The following is a 24,098-nucleotide window of genomic DNA, read 5'->3' on the forward strand; positions in this document are numbered from 1 at the left end:
TCACCATGCAGGACTGGCTTCTCCTGCAGCAGAGCCAGTTGTGCAGCCCCATTGCAAAACTGCTTCTCACAGAGCGAGGGTGAGCCACCTCCACGGCATTGCCCAGCCCTCTCCATGGCCACTGCCACAGCCCTTCTCTGGCAGTATTTCAGAAAAAAACCAACCCCAGGAGGCTGGTGGGATTTGATCCCCTGTGACACTCCTCGTGTGATGAGCACAGCCTCAGTCCAGGGGCTGGAGGAGCACCTGATGATGGTTCTGTGTTCTGGCTCAAAACAGGACGTGGTGAAAGCCTCGGGAAGAGGGAGGTGGATGGGAGGCAGGAACATTCTGCCATCCAGGCAGAAGGCATCACCTCGCCCTGGAAAGGGGTTATTTCTACCCCACATCTCACCCTGAGCTTGCCGGCTCCTGCAAAGCCTTTTGCTGTTTTGCCTTTTCCCAGCTACTCCAAACATCAACGCTCAGGATATTGGGATGAAAGCTAAAGCCATCAGGGGGCTCTCTGGGAACGCTCCAGACAAGCTTTGAGTTAAACAGGGCTTGCTCAGAAAATAAACACAGCTTCCAGCCATGCAAAGCACGACAGTTCAGGCTCTGCCTAATAACAGCAGGCGGGGTGGTTCCTCTCCCAGCAGCAGGTTTGTACAGGAAAGTTACATTTCCTCTATTTAATCTCTTCCATTCTTACTGTTCTTTGGATTTCTTTCCCGTCTAGAAAGGACCTGGTGACCACAGGATGGAAAGGAAAACACAGGGAGAAAAACAGCGGCTCAAGAATGTGCTCCCAGGTGCGTCCTAATCATAAAACTTCCTCCCACACAGCAGGGCTTGGAAGTGGACTTTGCCTGCAGCCCCACACTCTGTGTGTGCCGTGCAGCTCCAGCCACTGGAAAGGAGGAAAAAGCCTGTGAAATTAAAGGTTTTCATCCTGCTGAGCTTGCCACCAGCATGAGCAGCTCCTGAAAAACCACAGGGATGTCATTCCTTCCTCTTCCTTCTTCCTTTCCCAGCTAATGTGCTTAAGAGGGAAGGAGGGCAGTGCCTGCCTGCTCGGGATAATCCCATCCAGGTACTCAGCCAGGGCTCCCAGGCAGGTGGAAATGCTGTCAGCTCCAGGGGTCTGCACGGAGCTGCAGGCTCCAGCCACGCTCCTGCACCACGAGGCAGAGCACAGCCTAAAAATAAGCAGATAGGATTTGATCTAGGCAGAGTAAATGAAGAGTCAGCTCTTTCCTTCCAAGAGGGTTATTTATGGGCCTCCTTCACGGAGGAGGGTTCAGCCCTTCTTGGCCTCTCTGAGGCTACAGCAGCACAAACCTCCTGGATCCATGTTTTTGTGGTTGAAGTTTCATGTCCACCAGGGTCTGTGGCCCTTCCCTCTCCCCTCTGCTGCCCTGCCTTGCTTTCCTACCCCAAGATCTAAATTTCTCTCCCAGGGCTGGTGACTCTGGGCCTTTCACCCATTTGTCACGAATCCCTGTAGCCAGCTGAGCCAGCTGGTGGTGACAACAGCTCAAGGAGACAGCCAGAGGCTGGTGTGAGGGCACTGAATCCTGAGATATATTTCTGCCCTGACAGAGGATCCTGCTCTCTCAGGACCAGCACGGAGAATGCCGAGGTGTGCACAGTCCATGGGCACCTGAGCTGGAATGCAGGGAGAGATGGAGGTGTCTGCAGCATCCTGCAGCTCTGGGAGGAAGGACAGATGTCTCCAGGCCAGTCCAGCTCCAGACAGGGCCACCACACCCTGTCACGGGGCAGAGCCAGTGACAAAACTCTTTGCATCCCATGGGGCACCCCACTGAGGACCTTCTGCCTGCAGCAAGGAGGTAACAAGACATGAGAAGAGTTCAGAAAATTCTGGTGTTTTCTGCTGATTACTCATTTCCACTGATCCAATACTGATCTCCTCCTTGCCTGACTTTGTAGGATTCCTGCGCCTGCCACGTCATCACAACCACCCACCCGTGGAGCTGGAACTCCACGTGAGCTCCTCCTCCTCCTCCTCCTCCTCCCTGTGGGCACCCCACACACCCGGGCACCCCGGGCACCCCCTGCCCACGGCCACCCCCGGGTGCTGCCGCTCTCCTGCGCAAGGTGAGGGCGTGAGAAGCCGAGGGGAGGCACATCCCATGGAGAATCACTGTATCCTTTGGCATCAGACACCTCTGGAGTCCCACCGGCTCCTCCAGGCAAATTCCTGCAGGAGTGGCTGTTCTGGAGTCTCAGCAGTAGCTGCTGCCTGAGCAGGAGGAGCTGCAGGAGCTGACTTCTCTTGCTTCAGAGAGAAGTGAGGGGTGGCAGGGAGGTGAGAGCCCCCTCAAGCTGCTGTGCAGTGTCCCCATCCCTTTTTCCACTGACGCACCCAGGAGCGCCCGTGCTGTGACAGGGCTCGTGTCTCTGCCACAGGCAGGTGGGACAGGTGTCCCTTGGGAGAGCCACTGGGTGCTTGTTCCACTGCTGGAGGCAGAAACCCACCCGTGGGGCTCAGCTGGGTCTCACAGCACGGGGAGGACACCCAAAGCAAAGACCTGGCAGGTCACAGGCTCCAGGCTGTGCTGGGAGGAAGGGCAGGGCTGGGCAGCCCTGAGCTCTGTGCTGCAGGCTGGGGAAGTTCATGGCCAAGAGCTTTTCCATGGGAGCAGCCTAATGCCTGGATCCCACTTCATTTTGGGGGAAATAATCAGCAGAGGCCTCAGAGAGCTGGGAATGGTGGGGCTGCCAGATGCCAAGGCTGAGGAAACAGGGAGATGTGGCTGAACAAAGCCAGGAGGGGTGAAAAGAGGTTGAGGTGGAAGGAGAGCTCCAGAGGGCCCTGGAGCCCGAGCAGCAGCAGCAGCAGCAGAGAGGATGCAGGGCCAGCTCACGGTGTTGCCCACACGTCCTCCTCTCCCCACCACGTCACGGCAGAGCAGGGAGGATGTTTAACTGGGAAGGAGTTTGTTGTGGAAAAACCCCAGCAGCTCATGCCATGGAATAGAAAATGATGGAATCCCAGTTTCTGGTGGTGCTGAGGTCTGGCAGCTCAGCCTGGGGGCCAGGTACAGCTCAGAATCACCCAAACCTGTGGGGTTACCCCAGCTCTGGCAATGTGGAGCTTCCTGCTGAAGTGTCCAAGGTCCCTCTGCCTGTCCACAGCTTCTGCTGGAAGCAGAGCTCCCCTGTGTGTCAGCAGCCATTGCTTCATCCCCTTCCCTCCAGCCACAGGACGGCTGCAGTGTCAGAGGGATGTCTCCATTTTTAATGTGTCTCCATGATTAATGAGATTCCAGCTCCTGCAAGACTGGAATCAGGCAGGAATTCCTGACTCACCAGCCCACACCCTGGCTCCAGGCCTCGTCCCCAGGCCATGCTGGTGACAGCCACCAGCCTTGACACCCTCTGCCGAGCCTGGCTCCTGCTCTTGGCCAAGGGCGAGCACGGGGCCATCCTGCAAGGATTGGGGAAGGAAACCTGGTTTGTGAGATGTCCAGCCAAGCCTCCCACCAGAGCCCCTCAGGGACATGGGAGGGATAGAGGAAAAACCTGCCAGGCAGAGCAGTTGTTACAGGAAAGGAAGGGCTGAAATAAAGGGTTTGTTTTCACAGCTAAGGGATGTTACCTAAGGAACATTGAGTGTGTCCAAAAATTATCTGGAAAAGGGCAGGGCCAGCAAAGTGACCATGTTTGGCACCAACACCGAGCTCTTTGGAGCTGCTGGGTTCATGTCCCTGAGCAGGGGACTGCAAGGCAGCCAAGGGAACTCAGGAAAAGGCAAGGAAAACACACAAAAACCAGTCCTAACACTGGTAGCCCAGTGATAGACTCTGACTGGAGCATCTCCTCCCAGAAAGGGAGCTTGGAGGTCGTGCTAAATGATGCTTCCCAAATTCCTGGAGCAGAGAAAGCAGAAAATTGAATGTTGGAAATGAGCAGGGAAGAAGCAGAGGATGAGAAGGGAAGCACTGGCTCTGTGTGAGCTGGTGATGTGCCCACGCTGAGGATGCTGCCTGCAGCTCTCCTCGCTTCCTCATCTCCAGAGGGATGTGGAAGAGGCTCGGAGAAGGGAAGCAGGGATGCCCCAAGCTCTGCAGCAGCCTCTGCATGAGGAATGGCACTGTGGCCAGGAGAAGGGATGAGGGAGAGGGGTGTGATGCAGATCTGCCCTGCCCTGGGAGGCGTGTGAGGGCAGGAGGGGGATTACTCACCAGCTCTGCCACTGCAGAGTACAGGCTCCAAATGAAACTACCTGGAGGGAAGTTTGGGACAAGGAAAAGGAAGTGGTTCTTGGTGCAATGTGTAGTTAAAGCGTGGAGCTCCTCGCCACAGGATGTGACAGATGCAAAGCATTTAAACAGGAACTGGATGAATTCATGGAAGAAAAATCCTTTGGGTTATTAAAGACAAAGAGCCACCACCTCTTCCTTAAGGCTGGAGGTCTTGGGGGAGCTCAGGGGCTATTCTTGGGACAAGAACACTGCAAACATCTGCTGTGGGCCACAGCTAGAGCCAGAGCATGGGTGAGCTGTCACATGGCTCTCACGTGGGAGAGATGGAAGGATCTCACGTCCAGAGATGGAAGCAGAGATCAGGAGCTCCCTGGGAGGGTGGCACACCACTTCCTCACCCAGGGAATGCTGACACCTGTCACACCCCAAGGCAGGTCCACCCGTGTGTCAACACTGAGCACTCTTTGCTTCCTTTCTGGACTGAGACATTTTCTGGCTCTCTGCGGAGGGGAGGCAGGTCCCACATGTCTGAATTTTGTTGGGAAGTTTCAAAGTGAAAATTCTCCTCAAGTGATGGCAGGTGGGATCCCAGGCCTGAGAGTGTGGCTCCACCAGCCCAGGGAACATTGTTCAGTCACCACACACTGTGTGTCCCTCTGGAGGCAGGGTCACAGGACACCTTGGGACTGCTTCACTTAGGGGAGAGGAGATTGGACCTGAGTCACATGAGATTTTGATCAGGTACCAGTGGGGTTTGGACTGGGCCAGCAGCACCCTAATGGGGGTGAGGTGTCCTTGCTGGGTGACATTTCTGTGCCAGGCAGCAGCCAGCACCTCTCAGCCCCACAGGAGCTGCTCAGGAAGGAGTGTGGCTATGAGAGCTCACACAAATGTGACAAATAATCCTGCCTGTATTTTCAGCCAGTCTCAGTCCAGGACAGTGACCAGCAGAGCTGTGCTCCCATCATGAGGCCAAATCTGCTCTCTCCAGCTCTGTCCCTGCCAGGACCTGCTTCCCTGAGCAGAGGACGATGCAGAGGGAGCCTGTGCTGTGTGTGCTGGAGCTGCAGTGGTGCAAGCAGGAGGGAGGTTCATCCTTGGCTGCTGCTGCTCCCAGATTTGCATTCTGGGTGTCCTTGGAGCACTTCTGCTGCTCCCCAGGGCTGTCCCTCTGATCAACACAAGCTGCCTTGTGCCACAGAGCCCCAGCCCAGCTGTCCCCACAGGGTCTCAGAGCCAGTTCTGGGGCTGAAGCTGGATGTCCCCGTCTGGTGGCCATGAGACCCCACAGAGCCACTCCTGGGGTGCCTTAGTGAGGTCTGGAGTGCCCAAGGTGGACAAGACTGCAAAGCCTGGCCCTGCTCTGTGCTGAGCTGCTGATCATTAGTGCTGAAACTCACTGAGGGCCCATCAGTGAAGGAGCCCTTGGCAGAGCTCGTTCCCAAGTGCATCCAAGCGGGACAGCTCGTTCCCTCTTCATCTGCTTCTTCTGCTCCTCAAGCCCTGAAGTGGGACCCACAGGTCCTGGCTGCTGCTCCAGAGGGGTGCTGGGGCAGGGCCTTGTGCATCAAGGGCTTGACTGATTCATTAGTGATATTTCCAGTGCTGGGCTGACAATAACATGTGATGAGCCTTTCCCCTTATCTGGCACTTTCCACCCTGTGCTCTTCCCAAACGCAAATGAACCGGAGCTCGTGATGATCTTTGGAGGAGGGGAGAGAAAAAAATTCAGGCATAATCAAACAGCATCTCTCAGCCCATTGTTGGGCTTTTTTTAATCTCAGCAAGCATCAGCTTTTGAATGACCTGAAAAGCTCATCCATTGAGTAGAGAAGATGTTCAGGCAGGAAGGAACTTGCTTTAAAAAAAAATTGGAAGGGACTGTAATGTCCTGACAAGGGGAGCCCAGCCTCTGCTCCAGCTCCGTGTAATTTCTCCCCTGATGTGTAAAGAGATCCAGAGCACCCCAAAAAGGTGATGGGGCCACTGGGACAGACTGTGCTTAGCTGGCTCCTGCCACTGGGGAGCAGCAATGTCCAGCCAGATCCTGCACTGGGACCAGCAGCACACACTGCACCAGCTGCTTTTGTTCCTCTTATCCTCCCTGGCATCCTAAACCACAGCACACGACATGTATAAAACCCATGTTCCCTAAAATGGTTCAAGAAATTGCACTTAGGAGGATGATTTACTCCCAGGTGTATCAGCTGTCTTCCAGCAGCTGAATTATTTTGTGTTAGAGCAGACTCACCTCAGTGATTTGAACCTGTCTGATTTAAGCAGCCACAGAGGAAATGTGCCTTGGCTGCCAAACACCAGAACTCTGCACACCAGCAGGGTAATTAATTCAAAAGCACCAGAGAAGCTGCTGCTGAACACTTCTCCACAGCACTTGACATGCAGTGAATCAGCTGTGCTGCCATTTACATCTTTTTGGGCCCATGACTTCTTCAGGCTCTCTTTCCTCACCTCCCAGGGCATCCTCTCAAGCTCTCAAAGCAATTTCAACCCTGACATCACTGGAAAGTTTGGGCCTCAGCTCCACATTGTCTGCAGAAAAGTCTTCCAAGGAAAAAGTTCATTGGTGGAGTTTCAGCTGTGCACTAACAACATTCCTGTGAATCATCCAAGATACTTGAAAATCCCCCTTTTCCTCCAGTACTTAAAAAAAAAAAAAAAACCAACAAAAAATCCTCTCTCCAAACAGCCAAGAATGTCCCAGACTGTAGAATTCCCCTCTAACTTCTTACAGGCTTGGAAGTGGCACTGCTGGCTCCTGGACACCTTCTCCCTGGACACAGCCCTTCTGTTCAATCCAAGCACTGCAAGAATGAGATTTGTGCCACCGTCCCCACCTGCTCCAGGCTCTGTCCCATCCCATGTCCCAGCTCCAGGGCCTGCCATGTCCTTTCCCTGCTGGAGGATGAGCAAGGCACAATGGCTGTGGGTGCTGGGATCTGTCTGGAGACACCATGAGGTCAAGTTTGGCATTAGTGGGGGTGTCTGGTCGCAGCCTTGTCCGTGCTGTTCTCTCCTGCAGCAGTGCTGGAGATGAAATCCCATCATTTCCTGGCTGCTCACATCCCTGCTGAGGCAAAAAGGCATCGCCTGTGCTGGCTGTAACTACAGGGGCTGACAACTTTCTGAGGGTTGCATGCAAACACTTAAAGCAGATGCCCTTGCCAAAAATAATGGTGCCTCTCGCCTCGTGCCAGCACTGGCATTGAAGCTCTGCACTGAGATCCAGCCTGGCAAAGGCTGCCAGTGTCAGACTGTTCCGGAAAAACGGAGTTATTTTCAACCTGGAGCAGTTCCCTGGGCTGGCTCCCCACAGCCCTGTGCCAGTGCAGGGGAGGGAGCCCCAGGAGGGCAGGGACAAGTGGCTCTGGCAGGGGTGGCCAGCAGCACCCCTTTGGGTGCCCTTGGCGTGGGTGGGTGCCGGGCAGGACACTGCCCATGGAATGTGGAGGGACTGGATCTCTCCTGCCACTCTGCAATGTCCTGGCGAGCCCCACGTCACCCTGCTCTGCAAGAGCCACCCGAGGGACAGGAGGGTTTGGCCAGATGGGTGGCAAAGCCTCCTGTCCTTGGGCAGGAGTGGCCCAGGATGAGCTGCCCCACACAGGGTCCCAGAGCAAGCCTGGTTTGGTTCCTGCAGGCACGAGCTGCTCCTCTCCAGCCGTTCTCCCAAACACCATAAGCTCTGCTAAAAATAGCTGGATGGAGGGTGAGCTGAGGGCAGCTCAAAGATGAAGGAAGGGCTCGGGAGGGAGGACAGAGGTCCCTGTGAGAAGGACACGCTGCTGGTGTGAGGTGTGGGCAGATGGCAGAGCAGAGAGGGTGTCCCACACCAGGACTGGGACTGCACACCTGTGAGCAGACCTGACTGACACATCCCTCAGTCGTGCCAGAAGCTCACTTGCCCCTCCTGGCAAAGAGCAAAGGGATTCTGAGGTGATTTTGGAGCCCAGGACTCAGTGACACCCATTGGTGGTGCTTTGGTTCCATCATCATCTGGGTTTTGCTCACTTAGAGGGAAAATGGGGTAAAATTGTCTTGGGTTCTCCATCTCTCTGAGACAATAAACACTTCAGAGAGCAGATCAGAGCTCGGGCTGAAGATGAGGTCTGCTCACACTGGAGGCTTGTCATGCAGCAGGACTTGTGGCCTGCCTTTTGGAAAGGGAAGAGAGAGGGTTTATTCCTTTCACTCTCTCATGTGATGCAGATACAAAGATGATTTCATTGTCTCAGTGGCCCTGAAAGATGTGAAAAATAATAATGGACAGGAGGTTGGCATCCTTCAGGTTTCCAGCTGACACCTCCTGTTGTTCTGTCATGTCAGTGCCAACCTGGGACAACCCTTGCACTGTCCCCTGGAGCTCCATCACAGTCCCCAGCCTGGCAGAACATTAACCCAGAGAAAGCACCAGCAGAAACCATTTGGAAAATTTTCTGTAGGTTTGGAGAGCTGAGCTGACCATGGAGGGTCTGCTCACCTGCCAGAGCTCAGCAGTGAGAGGGGAGAGTAGGAAGGAAGGAGGATGAAGAAGAGAGACCACCCTGTGTATGAGCAGCAGTGAAACCCTTTTCAGCTCAGCCTGAAGCTCCCCTCCAAACTGAGATTTTCAGAGCTATTTAATTGGAATTTTAAATCCAGTCTCTGGACATGGAGATATCCCCAGGACCCAGAGCTGTTCCCTGGACAAGGAACAGACACAGAGACAGAGAGTTGTCCCCAGGACACAGAGCTGTCCCCAGGACCCAGAGTTGTCCCCAGGACCCAGAGTTGTCCCCAGGACACAGAGCTGTCCCCAGGACACACAGCTGTCCCCAGGACGCAGAGCTGTCCCCAGGACACAGAGCTGTTCCCAGGACACAGAGCTGTCCCCTAGACACAGAGCTGTCCCCAGGACACAGAGCTGTCCCCAGGACGCAGAGCTGTTCCCTGGACCCAGAGCTGTCCCCAGGACACAGAGCTGTTCCCTGGACCCAGAGCTGTCCCCAGGACACAGAACTGTCCCCAGGACGCAGAGCTGTCCACAGGACCCAGAGCTGTCCCCAGGACACAGAGTTGTCCCCAGGACCCAGAGCTGTCCCCAGGACCCAGAGCTGTCCCCAGGACCCAGAGCTGTCCCCAGCAGGCAGGAGGTGGCAGCATTGCCTAGCCCAGCAGATCCTGCTCTCCTGCATTGCCAGGCACGGGGCTCTTTCCTGGGCCAGGAGCTCCAGACCTGTTTTTCCAGCTCCTCCAAGGATACGTGACTCCAGCCAAACGCCTCCTAACTGCTCAGATCCCATCCAGAGCAACCATTAAACGCAACCCCAAAGGGAGAAGGAGGCACATCAGCCCTGAGCTGTCTGCAGATCACGGGGGGCACCTGAGGACACGGGGCTCTGCTTTCAGGAATGGCTGTGATGTTCAAAGATACCTCATTTGCCCTTGAAGCTCCAGCCCCCTGAAGGAGTGTGTGATGCATCCCAGATCCCCCACACGAGATCCACAATCCCTGTGAGTGACAAGAGTGCGGATATTCTTGCCTGCACAAATGCTCCCTGACAGAGCCGAGGTGGGAATGAGTTGGAGGCCAGCTCGTTCTCGGAGCATCGTTTTCCTTCTGGTGCATCTGGCTGATTTTGAGTCATTTGCATTTCAATTTTTTCATCAGAGATAGCTGTAGTAAAACCTTGGATTTAAGCTCCCTGAAACACAAGGGGAACTTGGAAATGGTATTTGCCATGCAGGGCATTGCTGAGTGCCAACCTTCCCTCTCCAATCCTCTCGGTCTCTCACTGTGGAGTCATCTGGAGCTCACTGAGTCCACCACAGGAAGAAACTCAGGAAAATCACAGATTTCCCTTCCTGCCTCACAGCCAGATGGACACAAGCCAGGGCTCTTTTGCACTTGTGCAGGCAGAAAGTGTTTTTACCAAGCTAGAAAGCAACATGGTGAGTTCAAGAAGGGCTTCTTCCACTGTGTGGATGCTGTTCTTTGAGAGAATTCCTCCACCTTCGTATCCTACTGATATGTCCTAACCTGGACCTCTCAATCTCACTTTTCTCCAAAGCAATCAGCTATTAAAAAAAAAATCCACACGTAGACAGGTCTTAAAATCCATATTTTTATTATTTCCATGGCTTTGGGTGCACCAGGCAAGCTGAGAAGCCGTTTCTGCCTGCCTGCCTTCAAAGCAGACACCCTGAGTAGGCTTTCCTTCTACTTCCATCAGCTACATTACTGGAGGAGCTTTCTCCCTCCTGCAGACTGAATCATTTCCCAAATGTAGCCTTGCACGGCAGAAGACGCCGCTGTGACAGGGAGTGATGATGAGTCACCGGGAATTCACAGTTTGGTGTTCCTGCAAAGGGAAAACTCACAGCGCAGGAGATTTCACTTCTGACAGGCAGCAAGGAACAGCCCCTGGAGCACGAGCTGCTGGGTCAGGGTGACCCTGGCCAGGAGGGAGCCGGGTGTAGGAGCCACGTGAAGATGGAGAGGGCAGGGATAAGGGATGTGGCCGTGACATTGGGTGGCTCTGCTGGCAGTGTCCTTGTCAGGGGGTCACGGGCTGCTCCTCCTGGATCCTCACCTGGTGTGAGCACCCAGGACCTGCAGGCCCAGGGTGAGGGGCTGAGGGGGAATTGCAGTGCAGGGAAGGGAGATGGAGCCCAGTGTGTGTGCTCAGGAGCATGGACAGCTCGGGCCCATGATCCCCCCGGGCTGGGGAAAGGAGGTTGTGGATTTCAGAGAATCATAGATTTGTTGGGACCTCTGGAGATGGTCCAGTCCTGGCACAGGGGACATGGGAATGTGTCCAGGTGGGTTTGGGATGTCTCCAGAGGCTCCACAGCACCCCTGGGCAGATGTTCCAGGGCTTTGCCACAGTCACGGAAAGAACCAAAACATTCCAGGATCCTTGGGGTTGGAAAAGATCTCCCAGATCATTGAGTCCAACCTGTGACCAATCCCCACCTTGTGACCCAGACCAAAGCACTGAGTGCCCCATCCAGCCTTTCCTTAAACACCTCCACGGAACGAAGTTGTTGTGCATTTATTTATTTACCCACAACCCAGCCCGGTAACGCACACACAGGATGGGGCCTGGGCTTTGAGAAGAGCCTGGGAACAGCATCGTATGTGGAGTGGCATCTCAGTGGTGGCTGATCCAGCTCGCTGTCGCGGTCCCTGCGATGTCTCGGGGCCCAGAGCTGTGTGGGCAGCGCGGACACCGCAGAAAAGCCCCCACCAGCCCCCCAACCCCCGCCCACTGCCGCCGCCTGCCCCTTTAAGAGCGAGTGAGGGCACGTCCGCTCTCCCCGCCCTCTTCCGCCCGGACTGGCGGAATGGCGCTGTACGCATGCGCGCTCCCGCGGAGCACCCAATCACCGCCCCCGGCTGGAGGGCGGGGCGCCGATCGAGGGCGGTGATTGGTGCAGCGCCGCAAGGGGGGCGTGGTTTTCTCGGCAGCGCCCCGCCCCGCTCCCAGCGCGCCCCGCGCGGTGAAGAAGCGGCGGCCGCGCGCCGGGGGCATTTTGTGTCGGCGGCGGCGGCTCAGGCACAAGATGGCGGCGGCGGCCGAGTGAGCGGCCGGCGGCCGCCGCGACCCCGCGAGTCCCCCCCCCTTCCCCTCCCTGCTCTCACAAGCACCTCGGGGGTCGCTTCTCCTGTTTCCGGAGCGCGCCGAGAGCCGGGGAGCGGCGCAGAGCCGCGCACGGGGGGCGCCCGCCCGAGGGCCCCGGCTGGAGCTGAGCGCCGGGACCGTTCTTGGCTGCGCCGCTCTCCCCCCTCCAGCCCCTCTCCCCTTCTCGGGGGCGGCCGTAGAGCCCTCGTAGAGCTCTCGAGCCGGCCGGGAGGGCCCGAGAGCCGCCCCTCGCCATGGCGAGCAGCAGCGGCTCCAAGGCCGAGTTCATTGTCGGAGGCAAATACAAGCTGGTGCGGAAGATCGGGTCGGGCTCCTTCGGGGACATCTATTTGGCGATCAACATCACCAACGGGGAGGTAAGGGCCGCTCGCATTCCCCCCTCTGCTCCCCGGGGGGAGCCGGCCACCAGCCATCGCCACTCCGAGCCCCACCTGCCCCCGGCCGTGCCCTCCGTGTCCCCGGGGTGGGCTCTTCCTTCCCCCCCCAGGCTCTTCCTTCCCCCCCCAGGCTCTTCCTTTCCTCCTCTTTCCCCTCTACGAGAGGCTTCATTCCCCCTTTTCCCCCGAGGGTCTTTTTCCCCCTTCCCCACCGAGGGGCTTCCTCGCTGCTCCTTCCACAGCAGAGCCCTGCGGTCGTGGGCTCCCCCACCCAGCACTTGGGAGAGGAGAAAAGAGGCGAAAACCATTGTGGGAAAAGATATTTAAACATATTTGTGTTTTGTGAGCGGCCAAAGTCGTCGTCCCTCGCCCGCCATTCATCTCCTCCTCTGGCTCAGCTGGGGAACACTTTGTATCTCGTTTCATCAACACTAATAGAAACAAAGAAGATCCCCCTGTTTTTCCAGCTTTTCCTTTGGGTATTTTTTTTTCTTTTCTTCCTCCCCCTCACGGCTATGAGCTGTAAAGAAGAAACACCCACGTATGTTCTTCCTCACTTAAGTGGTTCTGAAGACTCCACATCTCTAGCTCAAATGCATGACCCGGGATGGATATTTATGTACAAATCACCGCGATGTGGATTTTATTGGAAGATACGGCAAAAAAAAAAAAAAAAAAAAAAAAGCGACACGTCGAGCTGGGAAATAAATAAATATATACCCGAAAGCTTTTACATCAGGGGTGTGTGGGGGATGTGGAAGTGCTGTGCCCCTTAAACCTCGGTGCTTGGTGGACGCTCTGCCCTGACTCGTTGTTCCCTCTCCCTGCAGGAAGTTGCTGTGAAGTTGGAGTCTCAGAAGGCTCGGCACCCCCAGCTGCTCTATGAAAGCAAACTGTACAAGATCCTGCAGGGAGGAGTTGGCATCCCACATATACGGTAGGAATCAGCCCTGCGTGCCACTGGCGTTTCTGTATGGCTGGCAGGACTTCTTTTTTGTCACGCTTATTAGTGTATATTGGCAGTTGATTTATACATAGTTAGTGTGAGGCAGGGCACTACCGTGAAAAGAAATTTATCCGTGCAGGATTTGGGCTGCTAAGGGGGGGAAATGCTCCATTCCAGGCTGTGCAGCTCGCTGGGTTCCTCTGGCAGGCATGCTGTCTTTATAGAGAGCAAGACACCCAGCGAGAAATTCTTGTGGCCATTAGAACAAAGTGTGAGGAGGCTGTTTCTCTGAGAGTTGGGAGAGTTGGGAGCCGGCCCTGGAAATGGCTGCTTTCTTTTGTTGCCTCTCTCTCTCTCTTTTTTTTTTTTTTTTTTTTTTTTTTTTTTTTCAACATGTCTTCCTGCTCCGCTCAGAAAATGGCGGCTGGACGTGATTAACCCTCCCCCTTCTCCTGGTGGGACAAGGGACGTGCTCGGGCTTGTGCCTTTTTCCTTTCATAGTTAAGAGCCGCCAGGCTTGAGACTGCGGAGAACCTGGAGCAGGAATGAAATGGCAGCAGCTCCTTTCTGCTGCCCGCAACAGATGCGTCACCAGGCTTTCAGTACGGGATGAATCCCTCCCAATTCCTCATTATGCGGCTCTTTGCTTCGTATTCCAACTGAAACTTTCGGCAGGGTTTCAGAATTTCTTGATCTGGAAGAAAATGGCTGGTGCAGGACTTCTGGAGAGGTTATTCCTCATGGGATTATCCAGGTGTTACCCTGGGGTAGTGCCCAGCTCTGGAATCTGGGCATCAAAGAGTTACATGAAACTTCAGTTTTCTCCAGCAAGACTTTTTACACGTTGTTCCTTTTTTTGAAACTTTGTTAATAATTGTTTTAAAAGTTAGTATATTTTTTTCCTTGCTACAATGGTATAAAGGATTTTTGTTTGCTGCACAAACTTACCAGTTTAGGTTCTGTGTCAAACTGTGGATTCCATTGAATTTAACCCTTCCTGACTTTGTACAGGCTCAATACTGACATTTAGGGTCTGTGTTAAAGTTCTCATGATGACTTGGCCAAGATTCTATATTAATTTGGACAAAGCCAAGTATAAATCTGCATTTCTGAGGTTAATAGCTCCCTCCTCCCTCCCCTCAAACACAACTGGCTCTGATCCTGAATGTGAGCTGGAGGAGACAGTGTTCTGGCCATCTGTCCTCATTCACTCCAGCCTTTTGCAGGGATACAATCAACATACCTGAATTAAATACTTGCAGCTTCAACAGAGTTGCTGCTGTGCAAACAGATGCAGTCTTTCTTTGAGAATACACTTTCCTTCTTTTCTCAAATGTTCCTGCCTTTATTTCACAACTGAAGCAATAGGAGTTGCATTTTGGAAAGCTTTCATGGTATCGTTGCATGCTAAAACAGGGATAACTGGGAAAACAGCCAGAGCAAGCAGATATCAGGTGTTTCATCACAGAACTGGAAAAGCAGGCATTCTTGAACTACTTTTTTGAAAAGTAAATGAATGAGTGGTGCTATAATGAGGCCCAAGTTGCAAATTTTTGTCTTTTCCACTGAGATACTGTTTAATTCCTTGTATTTGGTTAAAATGCCCTGGGAGATACTGATGATAACCTTGCATGTTGACAAACCTGCCTCTAGCTTCAGCTACAACTTTCCTCTGTATTTGACGTTCCTATACCCCCTAAAAATATACAAGGTTATAAAAAATTGAGAATAGACAAATGAGGCAATGCTCAGCACATTCACAGACTCCCTGTGCTAAAGGTGTGTGATTGTTGGATAATGTCAGTCAGTCTTTTCAGGTTCTCAAAATGTTTATCTTTTAGTATTTTTCTAGAAAAGTGTCCTTTCGGAAATACTCTTTCTAGAGGCAGCATTAATTGTAAATCTATTTTTATCTGCCAGATGCTCCCTGAGAGGTTTCTCTGATATTGGTTTGATGATGCTTGAGAAAACCTAAACCAGCATTCTTAGGTTTATTTTCTTTTAAGAGGAAGCTAAGTAGGGAACCAGCACAGTTCTTGTGACAAATATTGAAATGTTCTGTGTTTAGTAGAAGCAGAATCCATGGTGCTCTGAATCCAAGTCAATACTTAGGTCACTTTGCATGTGTCATTGATAATCCATGTGCCACCATTGTGTTATAATAATATGCTGTCACATTGGAATAAGCTGTTCCTGGCTCAGTGTATTCACAAGGATGAATCAAGCTGAAAGAAAGTCAATACATTTGGTAAAATTTCTGTAATGTGACACCTTTAAACAACAGCAACACAAGAATTTGATAGGAAGTGAAGGAATCATGCCAAGATTTCCCCATTGCCATGCTTTATAAAACTCAGTCCACATCTTGGACACATCAACACGAAAATTTGTGTTCCTCATTAGGAGTGAGGGACTTTTCCTCTATTTTTCACCTACTTAAGTGATGCACTGGCCAAGATCAACTTCCTGGAAGTTGCGTGATGTGACTTTGCCTCACTCAAGTGGTCTCTGCTGTGGCTCTGTGACTCAGAGCTGACATAATAAATGAGGTCTGGATTGCTCACTCATTGGGACTCCTGTCTAAAGCTCAGTTCTGCCTTTAGATGTGATTGCAATTTAGGATTACAGGAACACATATCTAGAGGGTCACTGGAGTTATCTAGAACCAAGAAATTCTTACTGCCTTAAAGGTTAATTCGAGGGACTTTCTGCTCATTGCAGGAAACTAATGAGCAAAAATGTCAGTTTTGGGGTTAAGAGTTTAATGTTTCTTTGGGGTCAGCAGTGAGCCTTCACCTGTTGTGGAGGTTGAGCAAGGGGCCTTGGTGCTTGATTCTGCTGAAATAGAACATGTTGTTTGCACAGAAAATAGCAAGAAATGAGCTTGGCATGAATGAATTGGAAATTTTATCCTCTGGTTATTCTTAACCTTTTTAGATCTCTAAATTTGCTGCTTATTGTTTCCTGGAAGAGCAGCAAAGTTTCCAAAATTAACCCAAAAGTTTCACAAAACCTTCATTAATACTCCAGAAAAAACTTTAAGCTGTGTTTTATTCTTGATGTCCAAATTTTGCTTAATAATTACCTTATTTTTTTTTCCCAAAAGGCTGTTGAACCAAGCTTAACATTGTGACAGTCTGCTGTGCCTTTAGGACACAATGGCCAGGCCCCAGCATTCTGCTGGGCTTATTCTCATTGTTCCCTCTCATCAGCTGCCCTTTGCTTTTTTTCCTTTCTTTTTCAGTGACAAAGCATTTTGAGCTGTAATCTCGTTAACTGGGCACTGATCCTATTAGTTGGGGCTATCCACCTTTATTTCCCAATTCCTGGTGCTGCCTTGGAGGGATGCAGCAGAGTGTGTTTGATTTTTGGGTGTTTGTCCACAGTGTAACTCTGATAAAGATTTATTCACAAAAGCAATTATTCAAATTACCTGGGACAGCCACTCTTCATGTTTTTGCCATTTATGGTGTTCATCAACTATTGGTTGTATCCTTGGTGAAGATCAGCTATTTGTAAGTTTAGAAACAAAAAGTTACTGACTTAGTGGTTTTTGGTTTTTTGAGGTTTTTTTTGCAAAGTTTTCTTGCAAACTGAATAAGTCAATCTGTACATTTCTGCATTTTTCAATGCAGTACTTGCAAATAATTTGGTATTGAGAAATTCTCTATTGAGTATCGTTTTCTGGAAAAAACAATAAAATTATCTACAGTATTTGTGCTTCTGTTTTATTACTGCCATGTTATGTTGCTGGATAATTATTAACAACAGAATCTGCCCTTATACATCTTCATTAAATATTACCTGTAATGGAAAAACGTGGTCAAGGTTGGTAATCTTGAGTTATCACAATTTGCCTTAAGTACTTGAAACATTGATATTTTTTTTTAAGCAGTGCTTAAAAAGCTGTAAACACACCTCTCAAACACCTTCATTTTTAACTGTTTTCTCAGTAACTTCCTGCAGCATAAAACCCCCAACCAACCACCAAAAAAAACCCTAAACCACCATGAGAAAAGCAGAAAAACACTCATAAAAACCCACAAGAAGCCCGACTCCCCCTGAAAAAAAAAGTTTCTATCAATAAATCCTACTATTAATTTTGTTATTAGTTAATCTGCATATTGAAGGGTAGAGCCATCTGATAGGTAACCTAAAGCCTCTTCTTGTGCCTCTAAATAAAATGGAAGATAATATTTTAAAGTAATACCTATGGTTTATTATTAAGAAAAGAAATATATTTAAATAAAATTGATTTCCTGGTTTCCACCAATCTAAACTCTTGTCTGAATTGGTCTTTGTGGACTCTGTCAAAGCATCCAAGAGAGATCACAGTTTGAATTTTTTTCTCCCTGCCTTAACTCAGGTTTTGGAGTTTGAGGTCAGTGTTACTCTTGTTTGAAGCCTATGAGCAGAGATAATATTTTAATATCCATTTCCTCAGTGATGTTTGCTGTCCCCACTGTTGATTAATGGTTCACCTTCTCACTGAACTGCAACTCCTGACTTTTGCAGAGGAAACTCAACTCCTGCCTTCCTCCCAGGTGTTAATGAGGTTTATTAAACAGCTCAGCAGAACAGGGAATCAGCTGCGTGTTTGCAGCATCACCCTGGGCAGATGAAAGCACCTCCTTGTCGAGGGGATGAGTTGTGCTGGCATTCTTGGTGTATTGCTCTCAGAACTGTACAAAAAGTGATCCAGAATTTTATTTATAGAGTGGAGCCAACTCCATAGCGTAGGGTGTTCATGGCTGTTTCTTTATTTAGTACTTGGGTGGCCTAATTCATGCTCTCCATGGCAACTAACGTTAGGTGACATCTGCTAAATATTGCACTTCAGGATTTCAGTCATGCCATATTATGTGAAATTCATTTATATTACTCCTAGCTGGCTAACAGTTAAGTGCTTTTCCAGTTTCAGGGGAGATAAAGCAGAAATATAAAATATGTGTCAATTAGAAATGAATCTGTAATAATCACCTTTCTCTTACGTGTTGCTTCAGTGTGTGTAAGACTCAGTGCATTTGTACAGGCATTATTCACTTTCCAGTTTGTCTGCACTGTCATTGTTTGTCAGGAGAGGTCTGTGCTGAGAACGTGGGAGCTGAAGGGTCTGAATCAGTCAGGTGCAACATCACAACTTTCTAGGCCAGCAGGGCAGTGCTCATGATTGTTTTGTTGGGCAGAGAGAGCCAGAGAGCTTCTGTGCCTAAAGATAATGCTTGCACCCACAGGCACTCAACTGCCAGTTATTTTTTCCCTCATTTTTGTTAATAACCTTTCCCCATCCTCCTGTAGCTATAACAAATAATTGCATGCTTGAGCTGTTTGAGGAAATGATTGCAGAGGTCACAATCTGCTCTTTTTGGGATTTGGATTTCCTTTCCTGAGTTGGTGACAGGGCTTGCAGCAGTGATCCCAGTTCACAGGTTCTGTGTAGAACAGCTGCACTTTTCCTGGTTAGGATAACTTGGTATTTTTCAGGGATATCAGAGCTGTGTAATTACAGGGAGGTCAGTGTTTTCAGTCCCATCATCTGACTGATGCCTAGTTCAGAGACTTTTGTGTAAATGACTTAGGGCTGGCAGGGTTGGAATACAGTTCCAGAGTGTTCACCAGATCAGTTCCATTTGCATTTCTGTGGGATGTCTGAATCCTTTGTGTCCATGAAGCCTTCCAGACTTGCATATTCCCTCATGTGCCTGCTGACTTGTCAAACTTACTAATTAGGTGATCTCAGGTAATTCTGTTAGCAAGTTCTTTCCAGCTTGCTTTTTCACCTTACATTTTTGTTCTAACAGCTTTTTTATCCACTTTAGTTCTGACAATTCCCATTTCTGTCACTAGAATTCTTTCACTTGTTGCTTGAAAACCCAGGTGCTTGGAAACTTAATTACATAGGATTACACAGAGTAATCATAGGGTCACACACCATAATTTATGAAAGTGGCAAAAGTTTATGTAATGTCAAAGAAGTTAAAATCCCCCTTTTTGTAATGGGAGTATAAACATTTCTGGAAGTGTAAAGTTTTGAGTTTAAATATTCCAGTGTTGGAAGAATTGTCCTTCCCTGCAGTGAGGCACCAGGAGATGATTTTTGTCTGACAAAAGCACAGCCTCCTGTAGCTCTGTAATTCCAGGTGCCAGAGCCCCTGTGGGAATAGTCAGTGATGGAGCTGACAGAAGCCTTTAGTGGAGGATGGCTTACCTGGCAAAGCAGGTGTTGATTGAGGAGAGCTTTTATTAAGTTGGAACAAAATGGCCTTGTCATGGTTTATCTTGTGGTGGGAAAAGTTTTTTTGTGACATTGAGCTCATGTTCTGTTTTTTTTTGTATAAGCTGTAGGCAAAGCAAGGTGCCTTTATTGCCTTTATGTCTTCAGAATTCTGGGATTTGGGGTTTCTTTACCAGTGGCTTAGAGTTGTCATTTACTAATTAGTAATTTCCTTCATCTTGATGTGAGTTTGTTGTGTTGTTGTTTTGTTTTTAATGTGAATCTTCTTAATATTTTTATTTATTTCTCACACATTTTGGGTAGTTGTGCTGGGTTTGTTACCTCTTTGCAATTATGATTGCCAGTGTAGTGAATGAAACTGCTGGTTATTGACTGGAATTGTGTGAGTGACACAGTGGTGTGAAACTGGGCTGGAATTTCATGGCCTGTTTGTGATTCTGTTAGCCCTTCCTCTGCTAGTTTGCCTAGTTCTGTTTGACCCTTTCAAAGGAAGATGTGAAAAAACACTATTAATAACCAAATGAAATGTTTTTCCTAGGTAAAACAAATAAAAAATGGAAACTAAACAAACCAAGCTATTAACAAACACTTCCTCAAACAGTTCTTTTGTCCTTGACATTATTTACAAAACATGCACTTGCTGAAATAGAAATTATTGATTTTTGAAAGATGCAGCTCTGAAAAGGCAAAAGGATTTAAAGTTTGGTTAGAGTTGACTACGGTGTTTGCCACCAAGTATTAGATATGCATCAAGACTTCACTTCCTTATCTCAAGGTTAGTCAAGAGAATTTTAAAACCCACCCCATGTCAGTTCAAGTAAACATCCACTTGTCACATCCTACCTGCTTTATTGTGTATTATTTAGAAATTAAATGCTTTCAGACTACTGTGTGGTGGGACTTAGATGTTCCCACAGTTCCCAAAATCCAAGATGTTAGAAAATTTCTGCTTTGTATTTATGCTCTCAAACCACATGATTTGGAAACTTGGTGACGTGGCCAGTCTTGGTTTTTCACATAGAGAAGTCACTGAAGTGAAATTAAGGTCACTGTGCTCAGCCTTTAACCATGCTCTGATAGAAAGCTTCATAAAAGATGTTTACTGTATTCTGACTAATTGGGAGAGTTTGATTATATAGCTTGAAACAGATGAGGGAAGGGAGAGTGATGAAGCATTTTTCTGCCTGGGAGCTTGGGCACACCTTGAAGGTGAAGTAGGTTTGTGACATCTGTGTCAGATGTTTGTGTGACGCTGCCTGTTCAAGGGCAAACTCAGCTATTCCTCATGATTATGTCCTGTTAATGTTTTGTGTAAGGAGGTGAAGCACACTAAGAATCAATTAAAGAAAGACTAGAAGAACTTTTTCTAGTAAATTAACTTCTCTTCTTGAAATAATACATTGCATATAACTAAATCAGAGTAATTACCCACCCAAAATGGCTGTCAAGTAGTTCAATCTCTTGCTCCCATTTTTCACTCCCCTCCAAAACTCATCCTTATTTAAAATGTGTTGCTTCCTTGACTTTATTATGAGGGAAAGGACTTCAAGTGTGCTGACAGAAGTCCATGGATCTCTCAGATGTGTGGGCACACTTTTATACCGAGATCCCAGTGCCACCTAATAGTTGCCCAGGGCTTTGTATGGATCATTCCCTTATATTAGTAGATAATTCCAAGTTTCCCTGCTGATGCAGTATAAGAACTTGTGAAGATTTCTTTTTGGGACACCAGCTTTTTATATAAAATTTCCTAAGAAAACCAAGACTTTTAATGTTCTTTCATTCAGAGCTGCCAGTAGTAGCAGCTCCTACACCTTGAATGGACATGATGTCGCTTTACTTCTTAATCCAGTTTTCCCTGGAAATGTTCCAAGGGAAATGAAAACTTACTTGGAGTGTTAGTAAAGTAAATAAAACACTCTGATACCTTGGAAGAAGTTCCAGTTGCCAGTAGTGAAATGCAGTCTCAGTCTTCAGTGAGGAATTGCAGGCAGGTAAATGTGAGAATGAAATATTAAAAGGTTCTGTTTTATTTCTTTTGTCTTGGAGAATTGAATGTGCTTTCCACCAGTGCAGAATGGTCAGGAGATGAGAATTTTCTTGTTCATACATAGAAATAGACCAAACAGGGGTTGTGCAATCATCCTGAATTACTGCACTTACTCAGCAGACAGATCCCTGTGGAGGAGCAAAAAGGTTTTTAAAATGTACCTTCCAGGGTGGGCTTCCTTTTCAGCAGCTTCACCTTGTGTGTGAGACTGTGACTAAATTTTCTTAGCTCCACTGAAGGCTGATCTTTGATCCTTTTCCTTTCCATTGCATCTCTTGGGCACTGAACCATTGCTGTGCTGAACAGTTACACTCAGTATCTCAATTAGAATTCCATCCCTTGAAGAAAATAGCACTTCATCCAGATCTTGATTTACTCCTTAGAATTCTTCATTTCAGCCCTTACTCTCTAGTTTTTGGGTTTTTTTCACAACAAATCTCAATTTTAAAGGACAGAATACCTGGGCAGGTCATTTGCTCCAATTTTCATTACTTTAGGTGACCAAAATGTTTCATTTTCACCTGTGACTCCTGGAGTTGTTTACAGAGCTGTTCTGTTGACATTTCATTTGAATGATTGCTTTCAAAATACATATTTTCTGTATCCCATTTTGATGTAGGGAATCAATAAATGTCTTAGACTGATCTGTGAAAACAAGGAGTGTGATCCACAGCTTGTGTGTAACTTTTATCAGATTTATAACAATGCAGGAATGAAGGGTATGCTTTCTCCTAGAATCCAGACAGTGGGAAGGTACTGACCAGCAGTTCCTGAAACAAATCCAAATATAGAATCTTTTCTCTCTGCCTTTGTAAACATTTTATTTTACTACTCCAGTTAAGCTAAGCTTGGAATCCTGTGAGTACCTAGGAATTTGTTGACTTTATCAGTGGTAACTGTTTTCCAGACAACCATGCATTGGTGTACTGGAGTCTTTGCCTAAAGTGGAAATACAGTGTCTGTACAGATATTTAAGCCCCAGCAGCTACTTTAGCTGAATCTTGAATTATTTTGTTTTTATCTGCATGCTCTTAGGAGGCAAATCCTTGGGGTACCTTGTTTATGCCACTGCTGTTGGGAAATTGAGGGAAAAATCTCCCTGGACTACTGGGAATGTGTCCTTGATGTGTAAGGAAGCTTAGAAAAGGCAAAATTACAGCCTTCTGATCAAACAGGTGTCATGTCAGCTTCAAAACAGTTTTTCACACACAGCTGTCACTTCGGTGTAGTTATCTGGGATGTGCAGAAGGACTGGAGAGGAGAAAATTCCAACCCTGTCTTTCAAATGTGCAGGAGTCCAGGGTGTGACTCCAGACCTGCTCAGGAGCTTGGGTGAGGAGATACCACCCCCAGTTGCAGATGCAATAAATCAGGGCTTTATTAAGTGTTAAACATGGATTGGAAAGGAAAATATCCATGGAAGGACTTGTGTTTGTCCTCACAACATTGATAGCCTTTATTTTTGCCCCAAATTGATATATTGGGCACTTAAAGGTTACTATCACAGTACAGCTGCAATTAATATTTTGTCATGTTTCTACTTTTGCTTTTCTGACATTCACTTAAGTGCTTCTTTCTCTGTGATATTAAAAATCTGATGAAGAGCCTTTATATTCAACTTAATTGGACAATAGAACTTGATTGGCATTTTTTAAATTGAAAAATAAATTAAGAAGTATATGAGTGAGCTGCTTTGGTCTGGTGCAGAGAAGTCTGACCTGAAAACAGCCTGAAGCATTTCAGGATGGTTTTTTGAAGTGAAATGCTACAGGAAGGATGAGAGTAAGGTGTCCTGCAGAGGAATTTCAGTCCAGGTGTTGTACACACCCCTCAGTATAAGGACACTGCTGCTATGGTTGCATTTTCATTCTGGTGTTTGGTATTTTGATTGTTGGAGTACTGTTTTCAGGAAGAATTGCCAGCTTGTGTGTTCTGGTTTGTGCTCAGACTTTTGTTTCCAGGAAAAATAAGATATTACCGGCATTAATTTCTCATTAGCTTTCAAGATGGAACATTAGTCAGCAACGTGCCCTTGCAGCTGAGAGCACTGATGGTATCCTGGGCTGCAGCAAGACTCCTGCTAATGCTGGATCATTTCCTGTCTTGCAGGTGGTATGGTCAAGAAAAGGACTACAATGTTCTAGTCATGGATCTTCTCGGGCCCAGCCTGGAAGACCTCTTCAACTTCTGTTCTCGCAGGTTTACGATGAAAACAGTACTTATGCTAGCAGACCAGGTACGTGCACACCTTGGTGGGAGCAGCTTCAGGGCCCTGAGGGGTTCTCTGCAGAGTGGGATAAATGATTAATGCAGTGTTTTATGCACTAAGTGAACACTTGACCTAAATAAGGACAAAGTAAGGGTGGTTTCTGTGTGCTCTGCCCTACAAAATGCACTGAGTGGGAGGGCACTGCAGCTGCCAGCTCCTTTGTGCTGCTGCTTTCAGGGCAACTTCATTAAAATAGTCAGACTAATTTGGGTGGATTCACTGCCAGTATCACCATGGGGGTTGTGATAGGGGGTTGAAGTATTCTCCAGTTGTGGGTGATGTGATTCAGTGGTGACAACATGCAAGCCTGGCCCTGTGCTCTCACACCCTCCTGTAGCCTCTGGGAGCAGACAGTGAGCTAATAATA

The 24,098-nt window shown here is 48.6% G+C and overlaps 1 protein-coding gene and 1 long non-coding RNA gene across 6 annotated transcripts in view; both read left to right on the top strand.

The window, feature by feature from the left end:
* The first annotated feature begins 332 nt into the window (after positions 1–332).
* On the top strand, positions 333–1,905 carry LOC131584032 (uncharacterized). The gene is made up of 3 exons (XR_009278642.1): positions 333–641; positions 719–791; positions 1,582–1,905. It is a non-coding gene; the product is annotated as an uncharacterized LOC131584032 (long non-coding RNA).
* Positions 1,906–11,702: 9,797 nt separating this feature from the next.
* CSNK1A1 (casein kinase 1 alpha 1) overlaps positions 11,703–24,098 on the top strand; it is a 32,230-nt gene continuing 19,834 nt past the window's right edge. For 2 of the 5 annotated variants that reach the window (XM_058848770.1, XM_058848772.1), the window contains exons 1-3: positions 11,704–12,210; positions 13,062–13,168; positions 23,572–23,698. In XM_058848770.1, coding sequence (XP_058704753.1) covers positions 12,088–12,210; positions 13,062–13,168; positions 23,572–23,698 — 357 coding nt within the window. In that variant the 5' untranslated portion in view covers positions 11,704–12,087. Of the gene's footprint in view, positions 12,211–13,061; positions 13,169–23,571; positions 23,699–24,098 lie in introns of all 5 variants that reach the window. The other 3 variants (XM_058848773.1, XM_058848774.1, XM_058848771.1) reach the window with 2 other exon arrangements.

This window comes from Poecile atricapillus, chromosome 13 (assembly GCF_030490865.1).
Source record: "Poecile atricapillus isolate bPoeAtr1 chromosome 13, bPoeAtr1.hap1, whole genome shotgun sequence".
NCBI lineage: Eukaryota > Metazoa > Chordata > Aves > Passeriformes > Paridae > Poecile > Poecile atricapillus.